Raw genomic sequence first — 15,522 nt, 5'->3', positions numbered from 1 at the left:
TTTGTTTTTTCCATCATTTCAGTTTTGTTCCAAAATTGTTGTCATAAAATCTGAAGAAAAAGGCTTGTTTGCAGTATTTTATCTCAGTGTCTGGAGAATGTTCCCGGTTTTGTTCTGCAATTGCAATCCTGAATGAGTCCTGAATATATTGTCATACCTGTCCCATATGTCCAAATGAGTTACATTTGTGTGTGTTTTACAATGCTGTTATATCTGATACAGAATACTACTTTGTCTTCACAGCTGGAGCTACAAGCAAGTCGTGAACCTCAGCAAAGGTTCCTTGAACCAGACGTTCTCTCTGCTGTGTCATGAGATTGAACAGTACATCAAATAGCAGTTCAAGACAGGTACTGTTTTCATGTCTTTCTGCACTTCTGTTTAAGGTATTGTACATGCTAGACTGTAGTGAATGTAAATTATACGTTTCTATCTCAATTCCTATGCAAATTCTGGAGCAGCTTTGTGATGGGGTAGAGCTCTGTGTTGGATTTCCCTGGACCTCAACTTTCCATAAGCTTCCTAAAGAGCAGAAGGGCTTTTCAATTCAAAATCCTGGAGCAACTTAAAAAGGAGGGAATAAAGTGACTAAGGCAAAGCACATAAAGACACTATAAATCCTGTTATCGTAGTATAGGTTTCAGTTTGGTTCAGCTTGAGCTTGGTTTCGAGCTTTGTTTCCATGCTGCCTGCGTTTGACACTCTGCTGCCTGTTGGATGCTCTGGCGGCCACTTGTGCAGGGTGGCAGTGCCTGTCAGCAACCTGCTCCTCTGCGTGGGCTCTGGCCGAACTGCAGGGCCCCTTTCGGAGCTCCTCTCCTTGTGCTTTGTCCCGCCCTGCAGCCTGGAGGCTGCACGCCTCCCAGGAAGGCTTAGTTGCTTCCACTTTCCAGAGGATACCTCCTGATGTGGCGGCATCTTTTTCTAAGTAAATAATAGATCCTGTCTATTGCAACCTCCACCGTTACTGCTCAGTTAGCCATACTGTTTATTAGAATGAACTACAGCCGGAACAAGCCTGAGTGAAACTGGTAAAACATTAAACCGAATGCATGACATCAGTATTTTAGCCCAGGCAGAGAAGTGTGAGACAGTCACCAATTGTTAGTTTTGGTGTTTTTGTGTAACCTGATTCCTTGTAAGAAAAACCTTGCCTTACAGTTACCATTCCAAGTACCTGACTAGCCATTATAGGCACCAAATGATCTTGACGGGATCTTTTCAGCCACCAGTGGTAGAATTTGAACTGTAGATAATCATAAAAGACCTTCTTATTTTCTCTGGTCAGTTTCTTTTTAGAATGTTTTATGTGACAGACCAGTCTGGTTTTAAAGTAATTTCACGAGTCTTCTACTTGCACTGGGTTTTGCAGCTAAAAGTGAGGTTCTGCTTTCTCTCCCTTTTAAGTATGAAGGAGTATAAAATACTGCTGGTGTTCCTCATTTGTTTGCACCCTGCTCTTAATTGCTTTCCTTATTGCCTCTTAGAGGTATGTGTGAAACTTGTCTGCCTTTTGATCTTAAACAGCTACAAAAATACTGTGTTAAAGGTCTTAATCATTTAAAATTCCCTCTGCTCTGTTTTCTTCGTAGCCATTCCTCAATTGTTCCTAATCATTGCTATGAAAAACTCTTTCCCTTGTCTTTTTGTTTCACAAAATGCAAAACAGCTTTCTCATGACTTCGGCAGCTGAAGAATGTCATTTAACTGGTGAACAAGGCTTACCCTTTATACCATCCATGTTGATACTACAATCAGGACTGCAGGATTTTGCAGTTGTTGACATGTCAGGTAGTGCAACTGGCTTTTCAGTACTATTAATGCAGTCTTGGTGTGTGCATTGTGACAGATAGATCTTCCACTGCACTTTTTTCTTCTCTCTGCCTCCACCTGCTTTCTTTTCCGAGGAGCTTTGTAAGAATAACAAGCCTTGGCAGGGGCTGCTGCATCCTTATGTTTTGCTTGCACTGAAGGAACTACTTGACTGACCACAGATCTTTTTCAAACCCTTTGTATAGTCTTTTCTTGAACAAGTTGAGACTTCCTGCATTATTTGCTCTGCCCTTTCCTTGCCAGAAGTCAAAGGCCATATTCAGCCAAACTTGAAAGAGCATTCTTACACTATTTTTTATTTTTTCCCCCTTTTTAAAGTGGATGGCTTGGGGATGGAAACCCAAAGGAGTGCTTCCTACTACTACGCAGCAGCCTACATTGGTACGTACAGCAGGCAATGGCTCTCCCACTGATACAATGGAAGAAAATACAAAAATTTGTAGAAATGGTAGTAATTCACAGTGAGTGAGAAGCTGTATAAGATGAATGCTGAAAGTTGCTCTTTTCCTTAATGTGAAATGATTATTGGTGCAAAATTTTCAGCAGCTCATTGGTGGTATTTTTTAGTACAGCTGAGGACTTTTTGTGAGAGCAAGGGAAATCTTCCGCAAGTGTGTATGTTGCTGTGCTGTTTGGCTGTTTTGCTGACCAGGCTGTGAGGTCAGCGCTTCCCTCAGCACTTGGGTGTTTGCTGTGCATAAGAGAGGACACAGCAGCTTCCAGGTGCAGCACCTGGGTCGCTACTAACCATGGAGCTAAGAATACACCAGAGCAGCAGCAGGTAGTCACAGTGCTGGCTGGACATCCCACTTCCCAGGTGAGACACTAAGACAAAGGCTTACCAATGACTATAGTCATTTACAACTTGAGCTTTAACTTTGTTACCAAATCCTGCTTACAGCTGCTACTGATATTAGCAATGTGGTCTATTTCAGAGATGGGTAAAGTGACCTGACAAAGCAATTTTTGTAGAAACAAGGTTGCTTTTATTTACTTATCTATTTATTTATTTATATATTTTAATGCAGAAAAAATCCACCAGGATTTATGAAGGTAAAGTAGTATAGAACATATCTTTGAATCTACTTTTGAGGTGTTTCAAAATAAACCTTCAGAATGGTTTGCACTAGACCTATTTATTTGACTTACTTAATAGATACTTTGATCAATTGTACATGCATTTTTATCAACTGTTTAAATGCATATTAGATGTTTGATACACAAAATATTGTTTCTTTCTTTCTGCTGTTAAGACTCAATTATTATTTTTTTTTGTTTCAGAATGAATCATGTCCTAGGATATGTCCAATGTGGAAGAGCCTCCTTGAGCAGAACGGTCTCTGGCACAAATTTCATTGTCACCAAAAGTTTGCTTTGGAAGAGCTACAACCATGTGAAGCTGCGCCATGTTCAGGAGCAAGGCAAGTGACCTGCAGGCACTTAAGAAATAATGTAAGATTTTATAATAGGCCATAAACTGTCTGACAAACATGCAGTAGTGCAAGCAAGCTGCAAGATTAGAGAATTATTGCTTGAGGAAGTCTTTGGTTTTCTACATATGTTCACTCTGAATAGAAGCATTACTGCATTGTATTAGTGTGAAACCTGACTGTAGGTTTCCACTTTGACTTTCTTCTCCAATAGCATCCTGACTGTTCTGGACCCTGTCTTCCTTAAAGCCACAAACAAAGGTAAAAAAGCAAAAAGGAATTGCACTGTTATTTCTTGTCAAGTTTGTTCTTAGATTGCAATTCCATTGTTATTTGACCATAGAGTTGTTTGTGTAGCTATTCTGAATAGTTTCAGCATGCAGACAGAAGTGCACTTGGAAGTTGCTTCTGCCATGTAAATGTGAATGCAGGTAGAAGCCATCCTTCCAATTTCACGTGCAGTACTGTCATTATCTGTGAAAACAGCATTTTCTTTCCCTTTTGCAAGGCAGCAGAACCAGCAGTTGGTATAAACAATGTGGTGTGCTGGACACTAACACCATTTTCTCAAATTTTCAGATGAAAATTTGTGGTTTCATAATATTTAATAGCTGGGAAAGATGAACCATGGTGTATTTGATTGCATTATCAATAACCGTTTTAAGATCTACCTAAGAAAAAGTGTGATGCGACAACCAAGCTGGCCTTACCAGGATTGTCACTTAACATACATTAAAAATTCCTTATTGCTACTCTCCTCACAGATCAGCATCACACATTTTGAGTAATGTGTGTTTTTTTTACTGCTAAAAGAAAGTTGAAGTGTGCAGTATAGGGACAGGAGTTTCCTTCAGCTTGCAGAGACACTCCCACTGCAGGAGGAGATGAGTTTGCTGCAAGTGTAAGGTATGTTTTGTTCTCATCAGTATAGAATGACACAGTGTAAGCGTGAACACTCAGTGTTCACTTAGGGCTAATGGACAAATTTTGTTTATGTGAAAAGTTTTAAGTTTTCAGGAACTTTTTTTCCCTAGAAATAATGCTCTGTTTGTGTAGTGAACAGAATATTTTGCCTTTTAACTTAAGCACGTCTCCTGAGCTTTTGCTATTACCTCCCAGCATTAGTGGAAAAGTAACAAATAATAATCTTTTTTTTTTTCTTCAGGAGACTCGCATACACAGTAAGGTATGCAATACTAGGATGTTTGCTAATTCTTAACCATTTTCAGAAATCTAGATACATTTCTGCTTCCATTTTTTTCCTGCCTCCACTTCACCCAAGGTGTGGAAAACCTTAAACGTGATGTTGAGACAGCACAAGCTGCAGTATCAGCTTTTATTACAGGTAAGTTGTTTTTCCCACAACGTGTATATTTAACAAGGTACAGAGACATCGAAGGAATTAGCATGTGTTCTGTCTTGCACAGTTACCTGTCGCGTTTGAGAACAGGCCTCCTAGAATAATGGTCAGTGCACGCAGGGAGGCTTGATGTAGTCTGCTGGTAATGGTGCAAGGAGTATTTAAATTTGACAAGCTCAGGCATTGACAAAGGCTTGACTAAGCTATTCAGGATCCAATTTTAACCTTGTACTTGCAAAAAAAAATAGTAATAATTATTTTCTTATTTTAGGAACTGTAGTGCAAGAGGTAAGGTAAAGAATGGGCAAGTTTTGAAAGCAAAAGCAGGTTTTTTGTCAGTAACTGGAAAATATCTATGGTCTGGCTGACTGCTAGTACAGAGGGGGTGGTCTGCTGAGTGGTGTTGAGGGATTGTCTCTGCCCCTAAGCAGTGGTTTGCACTGGACCAGAGCCTGATCTTCTCTTTGCACTAACACAGGGCAGCTGCCTGGGTGGTGTCTCAGCTCGTTTTCAGAGGGGAGCACAGACCCAGCGTTCTGCCATCAGCTAACTCCAGGGAAGAGCCTGCCTGCAAAATACCGCTTGCCCCGGCAGCAGATTTCTGCCACGAGGAGAGCTCTGGTAAGTGTCAGTTTACTGCTTCTAATGGTTGGTGACATGAGGAGGACATTCCTCCCTGCACTGCCTAGTTGCTACCTACACCTACTGCCAGGAAACAGTATAATGTCACTCCTGGAGGCAGGGAATGGCCCAGATGTAATAGGGTAGCTAAAAAATAACCCTTGCATTTCCAAACTAGAGGTTAGTGAAAGTAGGTTGTCAAATACAGACATACTGAGCATGATACGTATGTACAATTTATTTAAAATACTTTTCAACATACATTAAAAAACTCACTATTTATACAGTCTAATTTCTAGCAACATATACAAATACTGAGCAACTACAATACATGCTGAGGTAAGAACATACATTCTGGGAGAATACTCAAGCCAAACAAGATTGAAATACATTTTATATTCATGTCTTCACATGTAAAAAAAGAGACCCATTAAATGTACCTCTGCTTGCATTGCACACAGGAAAATGCTAACCTTAGGTGTGTCATGCAATTACATTTGGGAATCAATGTTTAACAGCTCATAGCATACATCTTAAGCCCAAATGTTCAATATTCAAACTTATCTTAGCCCTAGAAGATAAAATTATTAAAGTTGAAAGCAGGGAGCAAAGCACAAGACCCATTTCTTTCAGAAAAGAAACTTAATTTCATTCTTAAAGCAACCATTCCAGTCAACAGCTTACGCTGCTCAGGTAATGGAACTGCATTTGGTTGCTTGAAAATAACTCCCTGTACAGAACCTCTTTAATTCTTACACCATCTTAGCCTACAGTACACCCACAGTTATACCATATCTGGCCTACAGTAAAAATTAAATGCAGATTTCCAAGAGTGTTAATTTTATTGACTTGAACATATCCATTCATTTTTATGGCAGAATTTCTAAGCCTAAAAGCTTTGAATGTTTCTTAACTTGGCTGGAATAAGTATGTCACAGCTTGGTTCAAAGAAGAAATAGCTTTCTGCACCTTTCAAATAAAATCAGGTAATTTCAGAGTCGTAATTGCTACTGATGAGAAAGAACACATACCTACCTGTTTAAGCAAAACTATAAAGACTGCAAACTAGCTTTATCAAGCATAAATTGTTTTGGTAGCATCAAAAATACAACCTATATGCAGGAATTTCCTTTTTCATGAGTAGGTGCTACATACCAACCTTATTTGCCTATTCAGATTTAGGCTTAGACTCTCACATCTAAAAAAAATGTATCATTCTCATGATCAAAAAAATGTAGAATTGGATTTTAAGGTAGCAGAGCGTAAAAATTTGGTTTACTAAGTTATATATAGCCTCTGTGCAAAAAAAAATTTCAAGTGTTAAGTCAGGATCCCATACTGGTAACAAACACATGGTGGCAGTTGGCTTGAATAGTATTTTAGTTTGGATTTGGATGTTTTCCACCCCGTGCAAAGTCCATGGGCAATAAACAAGGCTGACTTGAATTATATCACAGAAACAAACAGTAACCATTAAAGTCCATAAAACTGGGCTAGTGTGCAGCTAGGGATTTTCACATTTATAAATTAATTCAGCATCCTCCCAACAGTGCTGTTACAATAAAAATTAAAGCTATTTAAGATTTTTTTTCTACTACTTATGTTAAAAAGCTGTGCTTTGTTTCTAACAAGATAAAAAGTGACATCCACGTTGTTTTCATTTTGTGATTACCTAGATAAAACTAGTCTGTTATCTCAAGAAGAAGACTGACTACAGGAGAGAAAACTGGAACATTCAAAAAGATACAAATTCAATTAAATGCTTCTAAAATTGACACTCTTTGGAACAATACTTGTTCTCAGCAAAGGTTTTGTAATATTTTATACTTCTGCTAAGAACAATCATAAGAAAAGCCCTAGGGCTGAAGTTTTCCAATTGTGCTAAAATGTACCATATGTGCTAAATGCATGTATTAACACAAACTATGCACCGTTAGAGTATTGGTGTGCTTTTCTCAAGCACTCACAAAAGTATATACATATCGTTCTTTGTATATGCTCACATCTTAACGTGCAACAACAGATACCGCTTGAGGGAGCGGGAACCTCTCCGAACTCAAGTCACCTCGAACACCTGGCAGCTTCTTGCACAAGTTTGAATCGAAGGCAGACACTAGTCAGAGCAGCCTTCGCTGAGCAGGGAACACGCAAAAGCAGTTGTCAGGTAAGTTGCTTGTAAAACTGAGACTGTACCTACTGTATCCCTAGAAGGGAACAAGAGTGAGTGGCTTAAGGAGATGAGACAGAAAAGAAAATGGACTGTATAGGCAGCAGACTCGAGTTTTAGAAGGCTAACAACAATAAATTTGAGGAACACACAGGTTCCTTAACATTACTATGATAAGCAATCCTGTGAACAAAAGCCAAAAGAACGATCTACTATCAAGACTATTTTATGCTGTGAAGTTAATGGGATTTTTGCCATCAGTCCTGATAATATTTTTAGAGTTCAAGGTTGTATACGCATTTATTTTAGGAGCTATAGCGCTTATGTATAAATTTTAGAAAGTTACGAGTTCTGATTGTGGGCTTTTTTCCCCTCAGAAATAGTACCATTAGCAGAAAATTATTGGCTTTCGTACTTAAAACAGTTGTTTCTCCCAATTTATCATTCACATCTACGAATTACTGAAGCTAATCTTGAAGAATTCTTCTCTCATGTCTGGCAGACAATTGTACAGTAGTTTAAAAAAGTCCATGGTTTTTGCAAGAGACAAGCTGTAATTATATATACAGCTTAAGAAAAGGCAGAATTACTGGTTTCCCAGACTCCAATGCCACATCTTTTGGTTCAACATTGTATTACTTAAGACTAACAATATAAAAACAGTGTGATTAAAAAATGATACCGTCAGCTGGCTTTTAAAAACAAGCCACAGTTGCCTTCATCCTACCTTACGCATGAGCTAACTTAGTTCTTCCTTACTCCCAGCGGAGTGGGCTGCGCTCTGCGGTACCTGATACACCAACTCCTCTGCGGTGCCTGGCCCCTGCTGCCCCTTGGGCGTGTCGTACAGCGCCTGTGCTGATGATGCGCTCTCTGTCCTTGATACGAGTTTATTGTAAGTTCCCACCAGTGGAGGAGCTTGGTTCCCTGCTGCTTTAAAGGTGGAAATGGAAGGAACGCCAAGAGGAGTGCTAGGGTGACTGGACATATCCATGATTATTGGCGTTGCGTATTCTGGTCCAGTTATAGGTAGTGGTTCAGCATAAGCATGATAGACTTCTTGTACCGGTGAATTGTAAGGGTCCAAATCAGCATAGCTTGCTTCCTTCCCTTCCTCTGGTTTAAAGGTTGATCTCTGATGAAGCGTGCCGACAATGCCCCCTACCAGTGGCTGAGCATACTCTGCGGTGCAAGCACCAACAAAACAAAATAAAAATACACTTAGAGCAGCAACACACTAATGTCAGCAGCATCACAGAAATTATAATCCTAGATCAAACCAGTGGTCAGTCTCTGTCTGCCACAACCAGGTGCTTTCACAAAAAAAGTCATTTTCACACCACAGATAAAGCTGTTAGATAGCTTATGCTTACAACATCCTGATTTCTCAGGCTTACACTTCTTCCCTGGTGAGCTACAATTTCCCATGCTGTAAATCTGCTCAAAACCAAGTTTTTTGAAACATGCTTCCCTGCAAAATTAAAAGTAAATGAAATTATCCTGGCTGGCTTTGGATAAGAAGTGGTCCCTAGGGTGGAGGTTTTTTCCCATGAGGGGGGAAGCCTGCACGTGGTCAGCTGAGATGGTTTTGTTTGACAGCTAATCTGAATAACAAAATCTGGAGGTGAGAAAACTGGCTAGCTGTGTTAAAAACAGACAAGCAGCCAAAGAGAAAATTGATTCTGCCTGCTGTGAAGCTGCAATTCCTGCTTGTCTGCATATTTCTGCCCTCACGTAAGCACAGAACCAAAGGCAGAGGCAGTCATCTTCCTCTAATGACTGGTTCTCAAGTAAAGGGCAGGTGCTGTTATCAGTAATTCCTCATTTTCCAGATGATGAGGATGATTTTAGTCATATTGTCAGCATAGGAAACCAAATGCCACATTTCCAATTTGTGCATAAAGAAAATGTGGTAACTGTTTTCAATGCATGTAAATTTGGCTAGAGACAATCAAGAACAAGTACAGCAGCTTTCAGTTACTGCATTAACTTGGGACAGTGTCTATCCACACACATCACAGCATCAGTCAATTAAGACATATTTATAGTACTCTGAGAGCAGAGCTGAAAAGGTTTCCATTTTAAGAAATGCATTTACCAGCAGAAGTACTCATTTCTCATCTTCTCCCCAGAGCAACCAGAAAATTATTAAACATAGCCAAATTCCTGGCATTTTTTGGCATTTTCTACGTATTGCATAGTCCATAAAACAACAACAAAAAAGTACCTGCGGATTCTGTCTGTAGCACTGCTGGGGCTTCTCTTGGTCTTAGCCGACTGATTTCACTGCTGCTGTAGCGTACAGGCGTTTCTTCGTGTTCTGCTGATTTGGTAGGGAGAAACTGCTTCATTCCTTTCCACCACCCTTCGCGTGGATTTAAAGAAAATAAAAATAAAGATACAACTATACTGTAGTTTAAGCTATTACACTGTTTTACACCACGTCTTTATTTTGCAGTAGTGGGCAAACAAATCCATTATCAGTACATGCATGATCCCATGTTAATGGGGTACTTTAATGTTTTATGGCAGCCTGAAGATTAAGAGGTGAAACCATTGCTGTCATCCCATCAACCTGTCTGACTGCTCCCACTGCAGTCCTTAGCACCTACAGAACTGCTGTATGAGGCAGCCCATGGGACAGCGCACACAGAGGTTCCACAGAGAAGTGTAACAACATTTTTTGATAATGCAGTCTGCCAAATTTCAATGTCCTTTTTTACAACAGACCCGCCTACTGAACATTTAAATAAGTGGGGGGAAAAATAAGCACATCCATCATCAACATTTTGATACAGGATATTAGGACACTAACATGCTAAAGCAACAATGCTGCGACCTATCAGACATCCACATGTAATAAATAAAAATAAGGTCATTAAAAGGTTTCTTGTCTAAAGGATAAAGGTTATACTTAAACTGCTAGAAAAAAACACAGATGTAGAAATTTTCAGCTTAGGGTCAGAAAAAGGAAGCACAGTCATACAGACAATAAAAAAAACAACTGCTGCACCAGCTCTTTCTGCTGCACCACAGCAGCATTCAGAATATTTGCAAAGCATGTGCTGTGCGATGGAACTCTCTGACCTTAAGTTAACGTGGCACAGGACAGCAAAGACACCTAAAAGGAGATACATGCGCTAAAACAGGACACTGAAGAAAGATAAAACTGACCACACCTCATACAACCAGATGAAAGGTTTTTTCCAGGACAAAAAAAGTACCAGAAATGTGACTAGAAATGTATAAGAACATTCCTCACAGATGATTTTTGCCTCTCTCCTTGTAATTGAGATTCTATACTTTGTTTACTAAAAAAAAAAAAAAAAAAAAAAAAAAAAAAAAAGACTGGAGCTTTAAGGTTGAGCAGGAGGTATTTGGTATTTTCCATTTCTGAAGAAAGTTCAGAGAAAGAAAAGCTAAGTCTGTTCAGAAAGGAAGCTCTGTGCTCACTGTCCCTACCGTCCGTGCTAGTAAGCCATAGAGAAGTTTCTGCTAGTGGAAATTGTCAGGTACTGCAATTTGAAAAACACTTTACACCACGAATGCTAAGTAAATGATGTCATAAAATCATTCTGTTACCTGCACGATCCCAGTAAGGTAGATCATACGTGCCCTCCATTTTTTTCTTGCTGTGAGAAAAGAAAAAGTGTGTTTTATTAGTCTGCTTACCGGAAGATGAATTAATGCTCAGCAAGTGTCACCTTGGCTGTAGCTGGCTGTCAAGTTTAAAGTAAAAGCACCAGTCTGCTGCTCCCGGAAAAATCAGTTTTCAGTAAAAGCACTTAAAATGAAAATATTTAGAAGAAGTGCTTTTCATTGTGCTAGCTACTCAAATGAACAATTTCCCACAAAGAGACTACAGTTCTGAAAAAGTCCCTTCCAGAAGTGTGCACCAAGCAGACTGTGTAATTCCCACACACCAGACTAACTAACATTCATGTAAAGTACTTTTATTAACCCGTTCATTTACCGGTTTCTCCAATGCCACGCACAAACTAAGATAAGAATCAGAGTAGTGAAGACCATCACCAGCACTGGAACCAGAACTGCTGCCAATGCCACATCTGAAAGCCATTAAATTAAGTGGTGTCAGACAAGAGTTTCTCATAAATCAGTTCTTATTTTTAAAATGACTTGGGTAGAGCATGTCGTTGTCATCTGTAACATCTAGCCCACTGGATCACCCAGCTAAGCTAAGCTACCCCACTGGATGCTCTCACAGCTTAAACAGTAATTAACATCTCACCTACATTTATGCACAGACAGTATTTTTGAGAGTTTTCTCATCAAGATTAACAGCTTTGACCTAGTAGAAATTAGATTTTTTATTAGAACAATGAATTCTGTTGTTAACAAAGAGCCCGGGAGTACGCAACTACTGAAGTTTGAACCTCCTATGAGAAGGAAATACCACAGTACCTTGGCAATTAATCACTGTTTGACTGTGCTGGCTCTTCACTTGACATTAAATGATCCTGTCCCATTGCTATCCAAAGGACACTCCACCAGTGCCTACACTTGCAATGTCGTTGCTCTCTGCCCGACAGTTTTCTTTGATAAACAACAACGAGGATGCCAGATGGTTTTTGAATTTCATGCCAACATGACTGTTCCATAAAAGACAAGCTATGGCAAAAGTCTTTTGTCCTGAGAAATTACCAGATTAAATAACAAAGCGGTTACTTCTGACTAATTCTGAAGGGAAGTCCAAGTTGCAACTTGTCCTCTGGACAAAAAAATGTTCGGTAATTAAAAGCTGAACTCAGTTTACACGTAATATTTACATGCCTTAGAATATTGGGTTTGTTTCTGCATACATCTTTAATATACTGGTAAATACTAAAATGAAAAGAGAATGATAGTTTGCTATAGCATATGACAATTGTCAAGAAAAGTTGAATTCAGAAAGCACACAACATACAGCAAAGTACTGTCAGCAGTTCCCAAACACTTCCACTATTTAAGCATGGGTACCTTTGGTTACACTTGGAGTCACTGTGGTGTTTTTTATTTCAGGTGTGAAAGTTGTTTTATCTGTCTGCAGCGACGTCTTCACTGAGTGAATGAAGTCATCACTGAAGTCATCATTCTTGTCATTGTTCTGCGGTGGTGGTGGTGGCGGCAGCATGGTGATTTTAGGAGAGCGGACTGTAAAAGAAACGTATTTGTAAAAAGAGGGTTTTAAAGGCTAGTTTTACACATTTCAAGTTTTAAATGTATCAAGAAAAGATACATAATGAGGAAAAAGACATCAATCAGAAACACGGAAAGCAAGTGACTGGTGTCTTTTGAAACGCTTTCTAAATCACTTTGTTTACACTGAAACAAGCTATTTTCCAGGCTAAGTGTAGTAACTTTGGAAGAAACTGGGAAGTACCAGTTACAGAAGGATTGCTCAGCTCAGTATTGTTTTCTCATTGAAAATAGGCCCACAAGGTAAACTTTACTGACACGTTTCACTGCTTGTCTTACAAAGTTGAATGGTTTTCAGTTCTTACCTATACTGAACTGACATCCTAGCAATTCTACTTTCATTGCTATTTTCTGGTGCCATTTTAAGGGGTTAATCCTAAAGAATCGTGCAATAATAGGTGGGATGAAATTATTACGAACTTCCTGGTACAATTCAGTGTTCCCTTGAAATACCTGGAAAAGAAGAAAAATAATTAAAAAAACGATTATGTTAAACAAATTAATAGCAACTAAGGAAGTAAAACCAGTTTTGATGTTTCGTTTAGTAAAAATAAGCAGTGCAGAATCCTGAGAATATTTCAGCCCCAGAATTGTGCTGCTGCCTGTCCTATCCCATGCAGAAGAGAAACTAGTTGTGTACACACACACACACACGTACCTGCTACACCCTTTGCCTGAACTTCAAATAAAGGTACTCTTGGGACCCAGGCAATGATTATTGCTAAATAAATCTTGCATTTTTATGGCACTGAAAAATAATTTTAACGCTGTCCTTTCTTGCTATTGTCATTTATTCTTCAAATAGAGCAAGCAATTGTGACACTGAAAGCAGCCTTCACACTGCATAGTTGTTTAAGCATGGCCTGTCCTGTGAATGGTTATGGCATTTCTTAGGAAGAATTAAGTCCAGTATGTAGTCACACTGTCCTCTAGCGGCTGCTATCTACAAGGCAGAACTCCAAGCAAAATACTACGTTAAGATTTATGTTAGGAAAGCAAAATCTTATCTGTCAGAAATCTCAGGTGAAGCCATTGGATTATGGGAGAGAAAGGAGCAGAAATTGCCTAAAGAATGAGCTAAAGTTGGTCCTTCACTGCTGGTTCTTGCATATAAAGAACTTAGCCAATGTGACAACTAAAAAACGTTTGGTCTGGTTGAAATTTTAAAGCAGTAAGCAGAGAGTCACTGTATGGTGCAGAGTAAGCCCACTGACAAGCATCTAGACACCAACAGGTTTTGCACCAAGCTGCTTAACACAATATATAACAGCCAGGCCAAATGTGCCAACCCAGTGAACCAGTCCATCAGTTTCTTTGGAGGACTAGTTCAAGATCATGTCTTAAAGTGTTGGTATGGATATTGTAAATCACGTTGGATGTAATTAAGAAGTGACTTAGACCTTACTAACACACAACCAAAAAAATAAATGTTATAGAGAGTTAGGATTTTTCTGCTCATTCACATTACTACATAAACATTGAAGTATCTTGCTACTTTGAACAATTCAGCTCGTTGGTATATAAAATAGATAACGTAGGGTTAAACAACTGCAATACCCAACCAGTTTGAAAGAAAGGGTTTATTCCAGGACACTAGCCATTCAAGAGCCAAAACCAAAAAAACTCCCTTAGTAGTCTTTTATGGAGTCATGCCTTAGGCTCATGACCTACATCATGTGTCTATTCCCACTCTTGAAAGACACACAAGCCCCATTACTATTACCACTTGAGAGTAAGAATTTTGGTTTGTCCTTACATAGTCAGTAATTGTCATCATGTTTGGAAGCACTGACTGATAAGTAAGTCAATTTAGTTAAAAACAAACAAAAAAATGAATTGCTACAATACAATACTTCATGTTTGTGATGTATTATTTTTTCTACAGCTCAACATAGTAACCGACATTTTCTTTTTTTTTTTTTTGTATCCAAGTAACACTACCCAACTGACCGATAGCCCCTTCATTTTACTCACATCTAGGTAGGCAAACATGAGGTTACTTGCTTTGGAAGCTTACAGTCTGCATTCTTCCCCAGCAGGGCAGATTTGCAAGCACGCGGCTCTCAGTGACACTTCTGCTTTGAAGTGTTCTGAATTCAGGATTGTTGTACCTAAATATACTTACTGGTAATGAATAAAGGCAGATGAAATGCTAAGGAAATCTATGGTATTGTTCTGGAAATACAGGAGTAACACCAAGCAGTCACAGTTTGTGTGTCCAGGTATTCACAATCGATGAGATACTGCAAGACCAGGAACGCAGAAGACTGGGTTCCAATGTACAACAGCTACGTCACTTATAAACGAGGGTAGTTTATTATGATGATGATGCTCAGAGACTCGTAGCTACAGACCTCAGCAGAGAATTGTTTTCATAAAGATGCAAGTTACAGAGGGGGATCTTTGAGGAGATGCACACAGCCCTGTGCTCGTTTGCCCTGTGTTGTGCCAGTTCCTACTACCAAAAGAAGGCGCACGCCATGTCTGGCTGCTATAGCAACACACGCAGGTTAGAGATCAGAGAAGTCTGCGTGTCTGTCCCTCTGATTTCCTGGAGATGCCCAACACTGAACATGCTTCACTTCACGTTTCTGAGCCTGAGCACGTCGGAGCAAAGGCAACCAGAAACATTAGTGCCAGCTATTGTATTTAAGAAAGAGTAACAATAAAGTAGTTCTTTACTCCATGCTTTCGTTACAGTCAAGCTTTTTAATGTCAAGTGTTAAGACAGTAACATAGCTTTGCCTGCAGCTCAATATATATTATTTTTTTCCCCCAAAAAATTGCCACTGAGCTCAATACAAACTGCAAGCTTTCTGAAGAACAAATCACCTTCATATTCCATTTGTCTTCAGACTCCCTCAGCTTGCCTGTGCTTTTACAACAGTGGAACTTGTCATTTCTCCCCACTTCAA

At 39.3% G+C, this 15,522-nt stretch overlaps 1 protein-coding gene and 1 long non-coding RNA gene across 2 annotated transcripts in view; one reads left to right on the top strand and one right to left on the bottom strand.

The window, feature by feature from the left end:
- The first annotated feature begins 4,061 nt into the window (after window positions 1–4,061).
- LOC118160350 lies at window positions 4,062–5,238 on the top strand. The gene is made up of 3 exons (XR_004747431.1): window positions 4,062–4,169; window positions 4,546–4,608; window positions 5,102–5,238. It is a non-coding gene; the product is annotated as an uncharacterized LOC118160350 (long non-coding RNA).
- A 220-nt stretch (window positions 5,239–5,458) lies between these two features.
- Window positions 5,459–15,522, bottom strand: part of DCBLD2 (discoidin, CUB and LCCL domain containing 2) — a 44,282-nt gene continuing 34,218 nt past the window's right edge. The window contains exons 10-15 of the mRNA XM_035314959.1: window positions 12,913–13,060; window positions 12,389–12,562; window positions 11,385–11,478; window positions 10,994–11,043; window positions 9,639–9,776; window positions 5,459–8,593 (exon numbers count right to left, since the gene is read on the bottom strand). Coding sequence (XP_035170850.1) covers window positions 8,151–8,593; window positions 9,639–9,776; window positions 10,994–11,043; window positions 11,385–11,478; window positions 12,389–12,562; window positions 12,913–13,060 — 1,047 coding nt within the window. The 3' untranslated portion in view covers window positions 5,459–8,150. The remainder of the gene's footprint in view (window positions 8,594–9,638; window positions 9,777–10,993; window positions 11,044–11,384; window positions 11,479–12,388; window positions 12,563–12,912; window positions 13,061–15,522) is intronic.

The sequence above is a fragment of the Oxyura jamaicensis genome, chromosome 1, assembly GCF_011077185.1.
Source record: "Oxyura jamaicensis isolate SHBP4307 breed ruddy duck chromosome 1, BPBGC_Ojam_1.0, whole genome shotgun sequence".
NCBI lineage: Eukaryota > Metazoa > Chordata > Aves > Anseriformes > Anatidae > Oxyura > Oxyura jamaicensis.
Note: the sequence above shows the minus strand (reverse complement) of the source record. Positions and strands in the feature narration are given on the sequence as shown.